The following is a 16,053-nucleotide window of genomic DNA, read 5'->3' on the forward strand; positions in this document are numbered from 1 at the left end:
TTAGAAAAATATTGTGTAAACAAAGAAAATATATCTATCATTTTTATTGAGAACTTTTTCAAAACAATTTTTTTTTTCATTTTTAAGTTTATACCGCTGTTGGCCAAGAATAATATGTTGTACCAGCAATGATTCTTTCTTTACAAAATGGAAACGATGCTGAGGTTGAGCAAATCGGAAAATAATCCCTTTAAAATAGATTATATGAGAATTTGTTTTTTTTATTATCATGATCATTTTTTTTATGATAATTTTTAATAAGAAAATATTCCTATACATAGTATTTTGATTCCTGTCCCAAGACTTAAATTCGAACAATAACGTTAGAAAAAGATTTCAATATAGACTAGGCGTAGCCAATTTGATTCGAAAAATGTAAGGTAAGAGTTTTATGAAAACAACACAATCACAGTAACTGGTGAACCTTAATTCAAATCCTATTTTCACATGGAGGTGCTCAGGCCAACATATATTCAGTTTGTAAACCAGTTTTGTACGAGACACTACTATTTGCTTAGACTAAAAAACTGATAAAATTGTATACCATAAGTTTAATACTATTTTCCTCTTTATAAAACAAATTTTTGTGAAAAGTTATATATTCGATAATATTTTTGACCAAAGAAACAAATTTCAAACATGGAGGAAACTCCTAGCATGTTTTTCGGACGCGAAATATACTATTATACTATGCAGGATCCTCGGGGTAACGACATGGCTAAGTTGTGCTTTAACAATTACATGAGGCAGTATAGGAAGCGGTATCTCGAAAAATACACAGAGGAGCAAATACTTCAGGCAGCTTCTGAGCAGTGGGAGAAGATGTCCCTTATCCATCAGTTCCAGTACTATCCGGTAAGTTACTAGTCCACCAGTATACACAACCGATAGTTATATAACCCAAATAATGCTGAAGAATGGGAGGCTAATGTCAAACGCTTCTTCCCACAGAACACAGAAAATCCTATGGATCGTACCTGTGCTGACCATATGATCAACAAGGAGAATATGGAATTGGAGAAAAGTGCGCCAACAGATAGATGTTGCCCGAAAAGGAGGAAGTCTAAGTGCAGCAAACCCAAGAAATGTGGCGGCAAACCGAAACCCAAGCTAACTTGTCCCGTGAAGAGGTCAAGCTGCACCAAACCGAAGGCGTGCCCAAATTTGAAGCCAGTGTGTCCCAAGTCAAAGCCATCTTGTCCTACACGATCTTGTCCCAAGCCATGTTGTCCGACACGATCGTGTCCCAAGCCATCGACACCATCGTGTAGGAGGTAATCGCAGATTCCCGAGTCCTGGCCTCTTTCCATTTCGGCTCGTCCTAAAAAGGATATGTTCTATAAAACTATGAAAATGTGCTTTTGATATAAAAGTACTTAAACCCAGATTATATGTTCATATGGGTGGGCCTGTATTGGGGTAGTTCAGTTATTCAAAAGGCTGTACATGCATGTACTACGTGCTGCCGATATGATTACGCAATACATTAACAGCCCCTAATCGATTTTGTATGATACTTAACACCAAATGTTATCGATATAACTTACTCAAACATTAATTTCGATAAGCTGGAGAAGCCATTTTGAATTTGAAAAATTTGTAGGGTGCGCGGGTGAATGTTCACAACGACACTACAGCCAAGGTGATTCAACGTCTGTTATCGATAAATTTTCAGCTCTCGTGAAAAAGTATGGAACTATTCTGGTATAAAACGTGTAAAACTCTGAATATTACTGTGCCTGGACTTTATATCTCGCTATATACGCTAGAAACGAAAGCAGAACTAGCCTACAAGTGAAAAATACTAAGTTTGAAACGGTCGGATGCACGATATACGTAACATTTCATCATATACGTGCGTTATTTCACTCCATATTACATTAGTTAATCGCAGTAATCATGGATAAGTCTGCCTCAAATTAAGCTGGCCACGATGCCACCCAAAGCCAAGTTCAAGAAAATGGCCATTCGCAAGGGATTTCCACCACAGCAAACGCAAACCTGTGTCTTTAAGTTTAGATGTCGAAATTTCACACCCTTATGGGCGCGCTGTTTGACCCCTTCCTCTTTGTTCTCCGCCTGATTGCGAACATGAGTTCCCCCATCTACGAGCAATATCGATGCGGGCCGTCGCGTCCCCTTTCCGCTGGCTCCCGTTCCCTGTGGAAGCCAAACAAGGTGCACCAGGAGGCACCCGAGGTCAAACCGCTCGAAGTACCCGAGGACTTGCGAATCCCGCAACTGCAGCCAGACCCCCTAGATCCGCTGGCCACCATGATGTCCTTTAAGCTGATGGCCATGGACGTGGTCAGCCAGATGCAGACCGCCCTGCAAAACTGTGTCAATGCCCAGAGTCCGCCCGTCGCCAAGATGGCGGGTCTCGAGCTGGACGCCTTGCGCCGCTGCGTGCCGTCCTCCTGCTACTTCTTCATCGACCTGCATCCGCATCACGGCTTCAAGGAAACCGCAGAGGAGGCCCCCACTAGTCAAGTGCCCAGTGACAGGAACAACAATGCAGGAAGTTCAGGAGGGTCGGCTGCCAAGAGCTCCTTGCAGCGGCAGCGGAGCCTCTCTGAGTGCAGCGAGGATAGCTTTATTTGCTTCGAGGACGACGCAGAGGAGGAGGATGAGGATAACGAGGAAGACGACGAAGAGGACGAGGATGATGATGACGACAGCAGCGTGCAGTTCGCGGCATGCGGCGAAGAAGACGATGCCGAGGAGCTCAAGGCCTGCGAATGCAGCAATGACAGCTCGACTTCCGTCAAGAAGGTGGTATTTCCCATATCCAACTTCAAAATGGCATTACTAATCAATTAACAAATAATACTTACAGGTTCGATTCAACATGAAACCCGAAGTTCACGTGATGCTCGCCTGGGACTACGCTTATCGGGCTGCCAGGAAGAGCGAGTGGCAGGTGATGGCGCGGGATCGGGCTCGCTTTCAGCAAAGAATTAAGCGAATTTCACCGATTCTTAACGCCGTCCTGACCCCAGTCCATCGGGAAAACGTCTACCAAGCTCGATTCTTGCACGAGGACTAGCCTGTCTTCATACCTGATGTAACTTTTGATGTACAGATTACAGTTTAGAACGATTACAGCATTAAATTAAGCACAAGTTGTTTGCGTGTATAAAGTTACCAATTTAGCCACTGCGTTCGTGATTTATTTTATGAAGCCAAAAACTGTTTAACCCTGTAAAGTATATCAAAACCAAGTACACCTTTCTTCACCCTTAGTTTTAGAGCCCTAAGAAATTTGAATTTGTTGATAACGGGATAAGCATAAATAATAATGTAAAACTAAAAATAAATTAAGCATTAGACATATCTCATGGTGTATTCTACTCTTCACTTGATTGCATGCTTCCTGTACAGAATCCTCAAGTCATTCACAAAAGAACAAGATCAGGCAAAAGCTTTGCAGTGTACGCGGGTGAAAGATAAGCCCTGAATAGAAATAGATAAGACGACAGTTTGAAAAATTAACGTTCAACATGGAACAGTAAATTTTATGAACGTTATCATGTTTAATCATTTATTTATTTCATGATTTCTTCAGTCGTTTGCAACTTAATATTGATAATCTCCCGAGTTTATTTCGCCAATTGATAAACTCCACCCGAAAATATGAGCTTGTGCTCTCTGACTTTGCGCTGCAAAAAGTGCTTTAGTTCGTCCTGAGTAAACTCCACCCCGCCACTGTGAGAGGCAAACAACTTCAGCATCTGATGGATACGGTCTATTGGCATGGAGTCCAGGTTCGTGAGCATGCCAACAATGTAGGACCAGAAAACCTAGGAAAAATAATAACTTGTAAATGTATCAAAACAGCCGTAGTTTAGCATACTTACTTGGAGTTCTTCTTCCCTTTGATCACTGGCTGAAGCCATGGCCGATTCCAAATCCTCTTCGTCGGCTTCTGCGAGACTCATATCTTCGAACTGGGATTTCTCCGACTCCTTTTCCAACAGCGTAAATATTCCTGGTGTTGTTTCGGAAATCAACCCGTGATTTTGCCAAAAACTCAGACGCCGCCGCAGAGCGGAGGGTGGAACTTTTGTAATAGAACTCAGGTCCTCGATAGTCCATTCATCTGAAACATATTAATTCGACGTTGTATATCCGACGGGTCGGATTGTGGAATACAGTTTCCTTACTCTTGTTTTGGAAATGGTATATGATGACCGCCAATGTGGGGCTCACAACCATTTCCATGGTTCGGTCCCCGATCTCGATTTCAATATTTACACGACCAGTCACAGTACGCCAGTTGAGCGTACGATTTCCTTTGTAAGCCTCATAGGCCTTCGTGTACTTCTTAAACTCATTTTCGATCTCCTCGGGCAGTTGGAGGCTTTCCTTATTGAATGACGGCCAAAACTGTGCAGAAACAATCAGTGAGGAGATGTCGAATAACTGGTCTAGAATAAACAAAATTCCATTAAAACCAATCAAAATAATTTAAGATTAAAAGTAACTCACTTTCAGTACGGTTGCTATCGCTATGGATATGCGCATTGATTCTTTTCGAATCGGTAACGTCTTTCAACATCACCTCGCAGCTGTGCAGTAGAGATTCCCCGAAACGTATCTTCAGCAGTTCCAGATTTCGAATTTCCTTTTCGGAATTAAAATCTAGCTGAGCCAGCAGTCTGTCTGCCATCAGATTGCGATACTCCGTCATAAACAGCTCCTTACTTCCGTATATATCAACCACCATTGATATAATGTCCGCTGACCTCATTTTCCGCGAGCTGTTGTACTGCATGATACTGGCATCTATTCCAAACGGATCTGGTTCCCAATTTTCCCAGTTGCTGAACTCATCGGTGGCAGAGTCCTTGCCCTCCTTAATGGACTCTCCCTTGGCGAGTTCCTCGGATAAGTCGGTGGGTCCCTCTTCAGTGAGCCCCGTCACTACACGTCGCACCGTGTCGTTTCGCTTCCGTAGGTAGTCCTTGATGGGAGCCGTTACCATTTCCAAGATAACTCCTGTATTATCCAGATGACGAATAGCTTTAATCGCTGCCACATAACCGGTTAGTATATCCATGGTGTTGACTCCAGGATGCAGAATCCTTGCTTCCAGCGAGCTTCTAAGAGATTCAGTCAGGTAGACTCGCATATCAATTTTTTCCATGCAAATCTTCAAGTCATCTATTGCCGGAATTGAATCCGGATAGTCTGTTTTCAAATTTGTAAAATCAGTAAGCCCCGAGCTTTTATAATGAGTTCTAAGAGTACATACCAATAATAATGCTGAAGAACTGGCCAATAACGCTCTGAGCAAATGTTTCGTACATAAAGTAAGTTAGTTTGACTTTGAAGGATTTCACAGACTCGGGAACTTCCGCATCGCTAATACTATCTTTGGACTTCCATTCTGTGAATATGTTTGTTAGCCAGGACATTATAACATCCGATAGCCACTGCAAAGGTTGTTTAAGTTCTTTAGTTCCAAGTTAACAATGGAGAGGCAATCCACTCACGGTTTCAAGCTGCTTAAGGTGACTCCTATCGAAAATGCCCATGCAAGTGTCGTTTATATGCTCCTTGATTTTTAGCTTAATAAGAGCTGTTAAAGCACTTCCTGTAAGGCGATCTATGAGGTTCATCTCGAATAGCTTCATATTAGTCTTGTTGACCATTTCCGTCAACCTCTGGCAGCAGCACTGCTCCACATCGAAGTTGCACCCGACGCACAGGAGCTCATCGAACACATCGGAGTCTGAAAAGCGAAGCATGTAAGGATAGGAACTGATGGATGGTATCTGTATATAATTCATACCCACTGTGGCCAGGGCAAGATTTGAGGCTTTGGTGAAGAGCTTGAAGTGCACCCAATAGAAGGCCCCGACTACTACACTGAAAGTGGGAGGCAGTTGAGCCAGCAAGGAGTCCCTTAAGCTGTTCCTGATCCCATCCTCCTGCATTAGCTTTACCGAATTCGGGACGGGTTTTCCCTCAGTTCCAATGAGCTGGATCAATCTAGGTTTAACCTGCATCAGGCTCAGGAAACCAACGTGCAGTTCGTTGATGGCATCTATGAACTGGGTGAACAGTCGGTTCTTATCGGGCAGTGCTTCAATGGCCAGAGCTTGGTCATCAATCCCGCTCTGCAATTCCGCCGGCACCAAGCCGGCATGAAAGTGTTTCCAGAACTTTGGCACCAGGACATTTCGAATAGTAGACTGGATTTCCAGATCAACTAGGGCCGCGAAGGTGTCTATGCTTCCCAACATCTTCAGATGCTTTCGCACATTTTCGAATACCTTCTCCTCAACTGGATCACTGGAAACCGCGTTCTAAAAAAGGTGCTGTGGCTATTAGAACCAATCCTTTTCAGTTAACCATAGAAGTGAACCTACCGCTCCACCCAAGACTGGAAAAATCTTCAACACATCCGCCCACAGGACATCGAAGTCGCTCATTATTTCTGTTAGATTACTTTTTGCAATACAAAAACATTTCTCAAATTGCTAAATCAAAATGCGAATGGTGATGACAGTGTTATTATCGATATAGCGGTTTCTATAGTACGTATCGATAGACGATGGTTTCTTTATTCATCAGATAGTATATATCTTTAAAAATTTCAACAGAAATATTTTTCATTTTAATTATGACACTGTCATTTTATGTTTCTATGAAATCATATCATTATATTCATCCAGTTCCTAACAAGAAACCAACCCATAAAAAGTTCTCTTAATGAGTTACCATTTCCATCAGCCATCCCATAAATGCACAACAGTTTACTGCAATACTTTATATTAATGGATACGGGAAGGACAGTAGCCAAAAAGTAAAAAACAGCACGTTTAGAAATATATCTTCATGTTCTGGCACACACAAAACAGTTAGAATTAAAATTAAAATTGCATACGACTTATTTACATACATACAAATTGAGATTTAAGAGCCAGCGTAGATCTTGCGTAGGAATATTGTTAGATTGCGAATTTATTTAATTTTATTGTACTGTGTGCGTCACCCGACACACGCCGTGTTTTAGCCAATATGAATTGGATGCGGATGCCAGTGGCTAGCGACTTAAGGAGTATAACTAAGAATAGTTTCTATCGTATCTTCAAATGCGTCTGCTGGTGCTTTTTCAAGTGGTCGCTCCTCACGAATCGGCGACAGCACTGCGGGCAGGCGTAGGGCTTCTCACCAGTGTGCGTTCGTATGTGCCGGTTGAGGTCGTCCTGCCGCTTAAACCGCTTCTCGCACTGCCGGCAGCGGAAAGGCCGATCCTGGACGAACTGGGGCATCCCGTAGGTGCCGGGACCGTCCGCCGGTGGTAACTGAGAGAGGGTATGTACAATTTCATCGACCGGTTCATATTTCACCTCGGGCTTGGCCTGGTCCAGGAAAGATGGCAGCTGGCTCTGGTTCTGGCCCTGACTCGGATGCTGGTGGTCCGGGGTCACGATCTGGTACTTGTCGCTGTGCTCTGGCCTTTCCAGTTTGATCTTCAACGGCTTGTGGTGGCAGTCGGCGGGCGGCTGGTGCTGATTCTGCTGCTGATGATGGTGGTGGTCCATGTTAGGCTCTCCACAACCAACCATCGCGGCTATGAAGTGAAAGCCCGAGTCCGACTCCGACTGCGAGTGCTTCTTCGAGGGCTTTAGTCGCATACCGCCTCCGCCTCCGCTGGTCGGCAACGATTTCTTATGCGGGCTGCTCTTCAGCTGGCGGTCGTGGGTGGCCAGGTGCTTGGTGAGGTGGTCGCTGCGTGAGAACTTCTTGGTGCACTGGATGCACTCGAAGGGCTTCTCGCCGGTGTGCGTACGCAGGTGCCTGTTGAGCTCGTCGGAGCGCGTGAATCCCTTGCCGCACTTTGGCTCGCTGCAGACGAAGGGCTTGATGCCCGTGTGCCAGGTGAGGTGGGACCGCAGGTGGGAGCTCTTGCCATAGCTCTTTGTACAGTTGTCGTACGGGCAGACGAACTTGCGCTTGGGATCAGACGAAGGGGGCGTGGCCATTAGCTTTACACTGGGCATTATCCGGATCTTGGAGTTGCCGTTGTCGCCGTAAGGGGAATCCTCCTCCGGCTCAGTCTCAACTCCGTGATGGGGCACGTTCTCCAGGTTCGCGTCGTCGTGCTTGAGCTCCTCGAAAATCGTGGTTGCCCGTATAATCATATCGGACGCCTGCTCGTGAATGTTTGCGCCGCCTAGCGTGGGAAACGCTGGTGGTGGTTTCATGGGTTCTATGGGCGTTGATGTCGTCAGCATTTGGGGTGTGGGCGTGTTGGGTATTACTTGTGACATTGCGCTTACGTTCGGGGTTCGCTGGCGGCTATCTAGAGTGTCTGGAATCGAAAATGGAGGGGCTTTAGAACCAGGTGTGCGCCACGGCCGCTCTTTAATTACCCAAATTGCGTTTATCCAAAACTACACTCCTGTACAGGAAACAGCATTCAGTGGGCGTCGGCCTCGGATTTATCAGTTTTGTGGTCCCTCCTCACCATAGCCAGCGCGGAAAACAGTCTACATTAAATTCGGGTGCCCCGCGCACATTTTCCAGTTGTATTGGGCTAGCGCGAATGCATATTCCAGCGGATTTACTTATTTTACTTTATTTTATTTATATACTGTAGTACATCTATTTAATTGCGATGAGATATATCGACTAGTCGATAACTTCAAATGATGCGAGTCTCACGCGTGCGTGAACGGAGCTATCGGTTGTCCTAATTAAAAAATACTGCAAAAATACTGATTGTTATCGATAGCTGTCGGATGGTCGATAGCATTGGTTTGCCCATCCCCAATCTGCACTGAAGTAAATTCCTGGAATGCAATTTAGCCAATTGTTAACAACTTAAAATGCCAAATAAGTCCGACGAGGCGGGCGATACTCAACTGGCCAAAAGGCAGAAAAGGAAGCAGACTATCTGGACGCGCGAGAAGATTGCCAGGCTAATAGAACTGTACCGCGCATCGGATTGTTTGTGGAACCACTACTCCGAGCTGTACAAAAATAAGGATTGCAGGACTAAGGCCATCGATTCCATTTGCGCTTCCCTGGGGATAACTAAAAACGACTATGGCAAGAAGGTGCACAATCTTCGCAACCAATTTAATTCGGAACTTAAGAAACTGGAAAGACGACTTGAGGAGTCTGGCGGAGATTCCGAGAAGACCTGTCGATGGGAGCACTTCAAAACGCTGATGTTTCTGCGTTCTGTTATAGAACCGCGTCCAGGATATCAGCAAGGACCTCAGTGCAAGGTGCGCTACCTCTATCTCAATATGTAACCCTTAGCTGACCAATCGTTCCTCTTTACCTGTAGAAACTGATAACAAAGCTGGACTTCAGTTTCCCCGAGCAAGAAGCGGAAAAGCAGAGCCAATCCTCAATAGAAAGCTTGGAGTCCTTGATTGTAGAAAACGAAACAGAAACCAGTGAGGTTACAAAGGTCAGCGAACCTATACCCATGCCTCCTGAACCTGCGTCGCCTTGCAACTCATCTGCTCCGAGTCGGTTGGCAGAAGCACCCACTGTTTCCGCTCCTGTTCATATACCACCCAGTGGTCGTGATCAATGGGACGCCTTTGGGGAATTAATAGCCATTGAATTCCGCAACCTGAACTCTGAAATATCTCGCAAGAGGCTGAAGCGGAAGATAATGCAAGTTATGCTGGAAGTCGGCGAAGAAGATGATCTTGAGCTGCCAAGTACAAACAGTTGATTTTAGAATTAAGTAAGGGCATCGTTGTACACTTTAAATTAAAATGTTAAATGGATACAGCACACAGATCATTCAAAGCACTTTGTATGTACATTTTAAGCACCAATCTCAGTAAACCGGAAGTGGACAAAACTTCAACTTGTTAAGCAATAAAAAATCTGAATAACTTGTACTTGCTACTGGTAATTAATTTGCATATTTATTCGGTAGAGGAGATACATATGTAAAATCAATGGGACCTAACATTACGAAAACAGTCGACTGCTGTTGGAAATTCTTGAAGGACTGAGAAAAGCACTAATTTCAACAGATTATAGATAGGTGTGAGATTTATAGGACGTACATTTGTCAGAACTTAAAGTCCTTAATTGCCTGTGGCAGATCAGGTAACTTTATATCTTTAATCTGTTGCGGAATGTTCATACTCTTCACGGCGCTCACAGCCCGAGCTGGTGCTGCCGAAATACCCGCCTCCTGCTTGACGATCTTGTTCTGCTCCTCGATCCTGGCCATAATGTCGTTCATATTGGTCTGCAGGACCATTCCCCCCATGACCAGTTCTAAAATAAAGTTAAGATGACAATCTAGTAGGGATACGTATGAGTTGTTTCCCAAACCTGAGAGAATGTGGTGGACGGCATCGGCGTGAAATATCAAGTCCAGCTCACAGACGTTTTCGAAACACTTATCGAGCGTTTCCACAAAGACCTGTATCAAGTCAAGGATTCCCAGTTCGCTTTCTGAGGAGTCCACACAGAAAACAAAGTACAGCGTGGCATAGTGTCTGTAGATAAGCTTGTAGTCCGATCCGCCAATTAAGCTAAGGAAAGCAGAGGTTATACGTATTCCGGGTGTAAGTTCCCAAGTAGTACTCACCTTCCGCCCTCCAGAAAGTTGCAAACATTATCATCCCGCTTGGAAACCAACTGAAATGTCTCCTTGATTATTTGTTGCTGCAGACTTTCATCCTACAAAGAAAAATCGGCATGATATTATTGAGAGCTTGATAATATGATAAAGCACTTACGAAATACTGATAGAATTTCGATAGCCTAGGCTTCCCATGATTATTAAAAACAAGTATAGCTTTTATCATTTCAATTTTTTTGATAGGTAAAAAAAAATGTAAATGTTGTTTAAACTGCCAGCTGTTTTGCTTTTCCGACGAGGGCTGCAAAATCAATACTTGGTGTAACTTTCAAAATATCGATACCTCGTGTACCAAAGGTTTTTTTTTACAAAATCTACTTTTAAATATAAATATTTCAAATTCTACGGAAGTAAAGTTGTTTTTAAAACTAAATCATTTTCAAATATGCTTCTAATTTTTCCGTTGAAAGTTTAGGAATTCATAATAATTTCCCATCTCTAATACCTCTAACCTCGCGGCCAGCGTTTTGTTTATTTACTATTTTTATGATAATATGAATATTTTAACAAAAGTAAACTTTAACTGCAGGTATTATTGAATTTTCGTTTGTATATCTTATTGGTAAAAATATATTTTTTTCAGAGTGAGCTCGGTTTTAAACAAAGAAGTGAAGCAATATGGAAAGCAGTTTATGTTTGATACGAAAGAAGAAACCTCTTGGACTTCCGATGAAGTATAATAAGTTTAATAATTAATTAACAAACTTATTTATTAAATCTCAACGTATTTTCAGGGAACCCCCCAATGGATTACCGTCAGTTTTGATGAGCCACAAACCATTTCAGGATTTAGTTTTCAGTTTCAAGGCGGATTCGCTGGCCTGAAATCGGAAATGATAATGTACTCCGCTGATGGAGCCCAAATACATCAAGAACCCTTCTATCCAGAAGATATAAACTCTCCCCAGCTGTTTCAGGTTAAAGATACAGTACGGGAAAAAGCTTGTTCAAAGATAAAGTTTATCTTCGAGTCCAGTACAGATCTGTTTGGTCGAATCATTGTTTACAATCTGCAACTGTTAAGCTAGTCCTAAGTATTTATGTAACTAGATTTCTACAAAACTCTATTCTTATCAAAGTGTAAAAAAGTGGACAATTATCTATGTTTATATTATCAAAAAAACATTGAGCCTTTAATGGGTGGGTCATATTTATCAGCTAAATATTTGCTGACTCACCCTGCCTGTGCTAAAACTGATGGGGTATCAATTTCATTAATTTTTTTCAGACAGGGTAAGCCCTTTTAAGGGATGATGAAAATTAGGCTCCTAAGCCATAAATTAAATTCAATTCTTATTTATTTACATCGTTTCAAATTGCATATGACATTGGATCCAGGTTCAAGGGGACTTCTTTCACGCCATTTCCTAATTAGAATACCATTTGCATGGACCTCGATCGTGAAACACGCAACTTCTAATCGAAGGTGACACTTCAACCCATGTCTTATCACCCCTCAAAGCGGTTTTGAAGAGTTTTACCCATTTCAATAAAAAGTTGCGTCATTTATATTGCACCAAAACCATTGTTTATTTGTCCAAAACCACAAAGATAATTTTAGGCGTAGCTAATATTTCGAATGCTTCAGTTAGACTCGTTGTTTATAAGATGAAACTATGCTGCAACCGAGATTTCCAGGCGAGGGCAGTTGGGGATTCCACATTCCAGGTCGGGGGACGCATCCTGGTGCCAGCAGCTCTCCGAGTTGCAGAACATGCATCCGTTGGGCGAAAGCGGTACGTTTGTCGAAAGGTCCACCATTTCCCACACTTTCTTCAGATCGGTAACCAGGGCGTTCATCATTTCGAAAGTGTGGAATGGAGTGGGGGCCAGTCGAAGTTTCTCCTGGCCGCGGGCTACGGTTGGGTAATTAATCGACTGCAGGTAGTGTCCAAATTGTTCAATTAACACGTTTGAGATTTGACTGCTTTTCAGAGGGTCTCCAATTTTGATGGGGATGATGTGGCTGGGCGTTTCTTCGACGGGAAAACCTGAAATTCGCAAAATAATATGGTCAGTAAATTGAAAGTTAAGTGCCTTTTTCTATACATGGCCACCACTTAAATTTAAAAATAAATCGAAAGTGCGAGAATAACCTTCAATTCGTGTTACATAAAGTCTAAAATTACACCTTACCTTCTCGTTTCAGCAAGTTTTTCAAGTAGGAGACGTTTCGCTGGTGCATGTGGCGTAGCTGACGACCCTCCTCCGATGCCAGGATGTTAACGGCCTCCAGGGCACCACATAGCACAGTGGGCGGCAGCGAGGTGGTGAAGATAAAGCCAGCCGCATACGATCGGATCATGTCGACCAGCTTTTCGGACCCAGCTATGTAACCGCCAATGTTACCAAACGCCTTGCCCAGGGTTCCCGATATGATATCCATTTTGTGCAGCACCCCGTCCCGTTCGCCGACTCCGGCTCCATGGTCGCCGTACAATCCCACGGCGTGCACCTCGTCGATGAACGTTATGGCCCCGTACTCGTGTGCCACGTCCAACAGCTCCTCAAGCGGGCAAATAGCCCCAGTCATGGAATGTACCGTTTCAAATGCCACGATCTTGGGCACGCTCTTGTCCGTCTGCTTCAGCAGCTGGTGCAAGTGGTCCACGTCGTTGTGCCGAAAGATGTGCTTGGGCACTCCACTGTTCCGGATGCCCATGATCATAGAGGCATGGTTGCCCGCGTCCGAGAAGATCTGGCAGCCAGGTAGAAGCTTTGCGAGCGTGAAGAGAGTGGAATCATTGGCCACGAAGCAAGAGGTAAACAGCAAGGCAGCCTCCTTTTGGTGAAGCTCGGCCAGCTTTTCCTCGAGTCGCTCGTGGTGGAGCGAGTTTCCCGAGATGTTCCTGGTGCCCCCCGCCCCCGATCCGTGCATGTTCAGGGCCTCCTGAACGGCCCTCTTAACGCTTGGATGGGCGGACATGCCCAGGTAGTCGTTGGAGCACCACACCGTGATGGGCTTCTCCGCCCGCTCCGAGTACTCCAGGGCGTGGGGGAACAGCCCGTCGCCCGCCAGACGGTTAACCTTCTTAAAGACCCTGTAGGAGTGGTCCCGTTTCTTCTTCATGATCTGCTCGTTGAAGAAACGCTCGTAGGGAAAGGTCTCCGAGGTGGAGGTGGCCTTAACAGGGTCAGCGGATGCGGGAGCACCAGCAGCCGCACCAGCATTTGCATTAGCCCCCGTCGAGTAAGACCTTGTAACACTTGCGGCGACGAGTGAAAGTTTCTTCTCGCCCGCACCCAAGGTCTTTCCAACCACGGGGCAGTGACTCCCATAGGATTGGCACAGCGTCTCCGCGTAGTTGCGGATAAAGCTGGCGGTGAAGCGGTTCAGGAACGGACACTGCATGACGAGGCGATTTCCCACTTTTGAAGACCCGACCTAAATCAGCGAACTTTGAAAGTGAAGTGAGGTCTTTTGAAAATTATGCAAGAATTGGGGGAGGGGGAGGTGGGCGAGTGTGGCCGGAGCTTGCGAAAATATACTGCCTGCCCAATAAACAGCTGTCTTGGAAAAATACCAACAAACAGGCTCAAACAAGTGTTTGTTGCGGTTTTCAAAAGAAAGCCGTTACTAATTATTAAAATATTTGAAGATTACAGAAAAACAATAATTTATTTGATTGAATAGAAATTTGGTTTTATTTAGAGTAAATTTGAAGTGAATCTAGTTCAATTTGACAAAAGTTTCATCATCTACGATCGCAAAATTGTCCTCCCGGAAATGACGCAAGTTCTCGTTGAAACATTTGCTGCTTTCGTTATGCAATTTAGTCATAACCGCTTTAATGTTTTTGACTCCTGCAGTCTTTGATAAGTCTGAGAAATAGTCAATCTTGAAGAGAACAGAACATTAGGAACTAAATGATAAATAAAATATAATTTCGAACCCACCTGTCTTGGACCTAACATATGAGCATGACGTTTCCTGTAGCCATCCTCCCAAAGCTTGGTCATCCTATCATAGGTATCCTTAAGCATTTCCTCTGTGGATGGCAGTTCATTCGATCCATTGTAGTAGCTCATAATGAACCTGGCTTGGATATCCATCATTTGAGCGGCACAAACATAGAATGGCAACCCAATCAATGCCATCGATGGGTTCCTTATGTTAATGCATTGCTTGTACAACTCCTGGACGTAGTTGTCCTCCACATAGATTCCGGAATTCACTGTCAAGAAGGGAAAGGCGTACTTGTATCCTGTGCAAAAGAAAATGGTGTCGAACTCCTCGTAGGTTCCGTCCACAAAAAAGGCGCCATTTTCGTCGAGTTCCCGAACATCAGGCTTCTGCTGGACATTTTCAAAGAATATGTTTTCTCCTATGTCAGTCAAGTGGTGACTTATGGTAACGCGTTCCGCCGATCGGGAAATTATGTTAGACAGGTCCATGCCACTTGGGCCAGCTCCGATCACCAGAACGGATTTACCTAAGTTATTAATGATATGTTATAAAAATAATCCTAACATTCTTTAATAATACTTTTGGTATAAATACCTTCAAAAACCTCTCTTGTTCTGAAATCATGGCTGTGCAAATACTCGCCCTTAAAACGATCCATATTCGGAATTTTACTGTAATTCGGGGTGTGATAATGCCCATTGGCCACCATGACCTTGTCGAAGTAATGGAACTCAATCTTGTTTGTGACTACATCTTTACAAAGAACCTGCAAACGGTTCGGTTAGATAATGATTTACCAAAACTAACATTTTAACTCACTTGCCACTTTGTGTTCCTTTGCACCACTCGAATAACATACGTATTGAACTTAATATGCTTTTTCAGTTGGAAATGATCAGCGTATTGGTTCAGGAAATCACATATTTCATCAGATCTCACGTAGGAAACCTCGTTTTCTCCAATTTCAAAGTCCGGAAAGCCCATTACTTCCTTGGGCAGATTGGTTCTAACGAATATTCACAAATGTAGTTTCTTTCGTAACGTTTTCAGTAAGCACACCTACCGCAAATTTTTGTACATGCTGCTGTGGACATCAATGCCATTGACAACACCTGTTGCCTCATTGTAAACCCAGGTTCCTCCGATTCGGTCAGATAGTTCAAATACAGTGGTCTTAAAACCATTTTCAATCGAGTGTCGGGCACAGCAAAGGCCCGCTGTTCCGGCCCCAATTATGCATACGCTCATTATTAATACGGTTATTGTTTTTTATTAATTGTTTTTAGGTGCGATACGCCGGGACCGCTTTCTACACTTCGATTGCCTTAACGAAACTGAGGATCGCATCGTGATGAACTTTATGGCTTCCCCACTTTGATACCTCCGGAAAGTAGAGTACTTGGATTTCTTTGACAACTTTGAATTTTGCTAAATAATAAATTTAAGATTACGCTACATCACTGTCTGAAAATTTGGAGATTAAATTTTGCCCCTCTCAATAAATATTTTT

At 43.8% G+C, this 16,053-nt stretch overlaps 10 protein-coding genes across 10 annotated transcripts in view; 4 read left to right on the plus strand and 6 right to left on the minus strand.

Moving 5' to 3' along the window:
- Positions 1-4,263, minus strand: part of RpL12 (ribosomal protein L12) — a 93,014-nt gene extending 88,751 nt beyond the window's left edge. The window contains exon 1 of the mRNA XM_070994808.1: positions 4,260-4,263. The gene's annotated coding sequence lies outside the window, so the exon portion shown is untranslated. The remainder of the gene's footprint in view (positions 1-4,259) is intronic.
- On the plus strand, positions 461-1,387 carry LOC108007262 (histone-like protein 18C). Its single transcript, XM_017070901.4, has 2 exons — positions 461-855; positions 952-1,387. Exons 1-2 carry the CDS (start codon positions 640-642, stop codon positions 1,276-1,278), a joined length of 543 nt encoding a protein of 180 aa, XP_016926390.3. The 5' UTR covers positions 461-639; the 3' UTR covers positions 1,279-1,387.
- Positions 1,651-3,333, plus strand: PPP1R15 (Protein phosphatase 1 regulatory subunit 15). The gene is made up of 2 exons (XM_017070905.4): positions 1,651-2,772; positions 2,837-3,333. The coding sequence occupies exons 1-2, from the start codon at positions 2,020-2,022 to the stop codon at positions 3,044-3,046; spliced, it is 963 nt and encodes a 320-aa protein (XP_016926394.3). The 5' UTR covers positions 1,651-2,019; the 3' UTR covers positions 3,047-3,333.
- mr (anaphase promoting complex subunit morula) lies at positions 3,525-6,532 on the minus strand. The gene is made up of 8 exons (XM_017070904.4): positions 6,375-6,532; positions 5,795-6,311; positions 5,496-5,734; positions 5,255-5,435; positions 4,489-5,190; positions 4,164-4,427; positions 3,858-4,099; positions 3,525-3,800 (listed from the first exon to the last, which is right to left on the minus strand). The coding sequence occupies exons 1-8, from the start codon at positions 6,435-6,437 to the stop codon at positions 3,600-3,602; spliced, it is 2,409 nt and encodes an 802-aa protein (XP_016926393.3). The 5' UTR covers positions 6,438-6,532; the 3' UTR covers positions 3,525-3,599.
- A 228-nt stretch (positions 6,533-6,760) lies between these two features.
- LOC108008465 (zinc finger protein 436) lies at positions 6,761-8,308 on the minus strand. The gene has a single exon (XM_017072319.4). It carries the CDS (start codon positions 8,280-8,282, stop codon positions 7,086-7,088), a length of 1,197 nt encoding a protein of 398 aa, XP_016927808.3. The 5' UTR covers positions 8,283-8,308; the 3' UTR covers positions 6,761-7,085.
- A 451-nt stretch (positions 8,309-8,759) lies between these two features.
- LOC108008425 (uncharacterized) lies at positions 8,760-9,878 on the plus strand. The gene is made up of 2 exons (XM_017072273.4): positions 8,760-9,245; positions 9,308-9,878. The coding sequence occupies exons 1-2, from the start codon at positions 8,841-8,843 to the stop codon at positions 9,704-9,706; spliced, it is 804 nt and encodes a 267-aa protein (XP_016927762.3). The 5' UTR covers positions 8,760-8,840; the 3' UTR covers positions 9,707-9,878.
- Positions 9,874-10,890, minus strand: or (AP-3 complex subunit sigma-2 or). Its single transcript, XM_017072275.4, has 4 exons — positions 10,734-10,890; positions 10,583-10,674; positions 10,324-10,526; positions 9,874-10,266 (listed from the first exon to the last, which is right to left on the minus strand). The coding sequence occupies exons 1-4, from the start codon at positions 10,800-10,802 to the stop codon at positions 10,055-10,057; spliced, it is 576 nt and encodes a 191-aa protein (XP_016927764.1). The 5' UTR covers positions 10,803-10,890; the 3' UTR covers positions 9,874-10,054.
- Positions 10,891-11,015: 125 nt separating this feature from the next.
- Positions 11,016-11,732, plus strand: LOC108008843 (nuclear receptor 2C2-associated protein). Its single transcript, XM_017072749.4, has 3 exons — positions 11,016-11,165; positions 11,220-11,310; positions 11,371-11,732. Exons 1-3 carry the CDS (start codon positions 11,131-11,133, stop codon positions 11,662-11,664), a joined length of 420 nt encoding a protein of 139 aa, XP_016928238.3. The 5' UTR covers positions 11,016-11,130; the 3' UTR covers positions 11,665-11,732.
- A 409-nt stretch (positions 11,733-12,141) lies between these two features.
- Positions 12,142-14,083, minus strand: Alas (5-aminolevulinate synthase). The gene is made up of 2 exons (XM_017072153.4): positions 12,773-14,083; positions 12,142-12,627 (listed from the first exon to the last, which is right to left on the minus strand). Exons 1-2 carry the CDS (start codon positions 13,986-13,988, stop codon positions 12,251-12,253), a joined length of 1,593 nt encoding a protein of 530 aa, XP_016927642.3. The 5' UTR covers positions 13,989-14,083; the 3' UTR covers positions 12,142-12,250.
- Positions 14,084-14,253: 170 nt separating this feature from the next.
- Positions 14,254-15,885, minus strand: Fmo-1 (Flavin-containing monooxygenase 1). The gene is made up of 5 exons (XM_017072433.4): positions 15,607-15,885; positions 15,363-15,549; positions 15,138-15,309; positions 14,534-15,069; positions 14,254-14,474 (listed from the first exon to the last, which is right to left on the minus strand). The coding sequence occupies exons 1-5, from the start codon at positions 15,789-15,791 to the stop codon at positions 14,307-14,309; spliced, it is 1,248 nt and encodes a 415-aa protein (XP_016927922.3). The 5' UTR covers positions 15,792-15,885; the 3' UTR covers positions 14,254-14,306.
- Positions 15,886-16,053: the final 168 nt, after the last annotated feature.

The sequence above is a fragment of the Drosophila suzukii genome, chromosome 2R (genome assembly GCF_043229965.1).
Source record: "Drosophila suzukii chromosome 2R, CBGP_Dsuzu_IsoJpt1.0, whole genome shotgun sequence".
In the NCBI taxonomy this organism is placed as follows: Eukaryota; Metazoa; Arthropoda; class Insecta; order Diptera; family Drosophilidae; genus Drosophila; species Drosophila suzukii.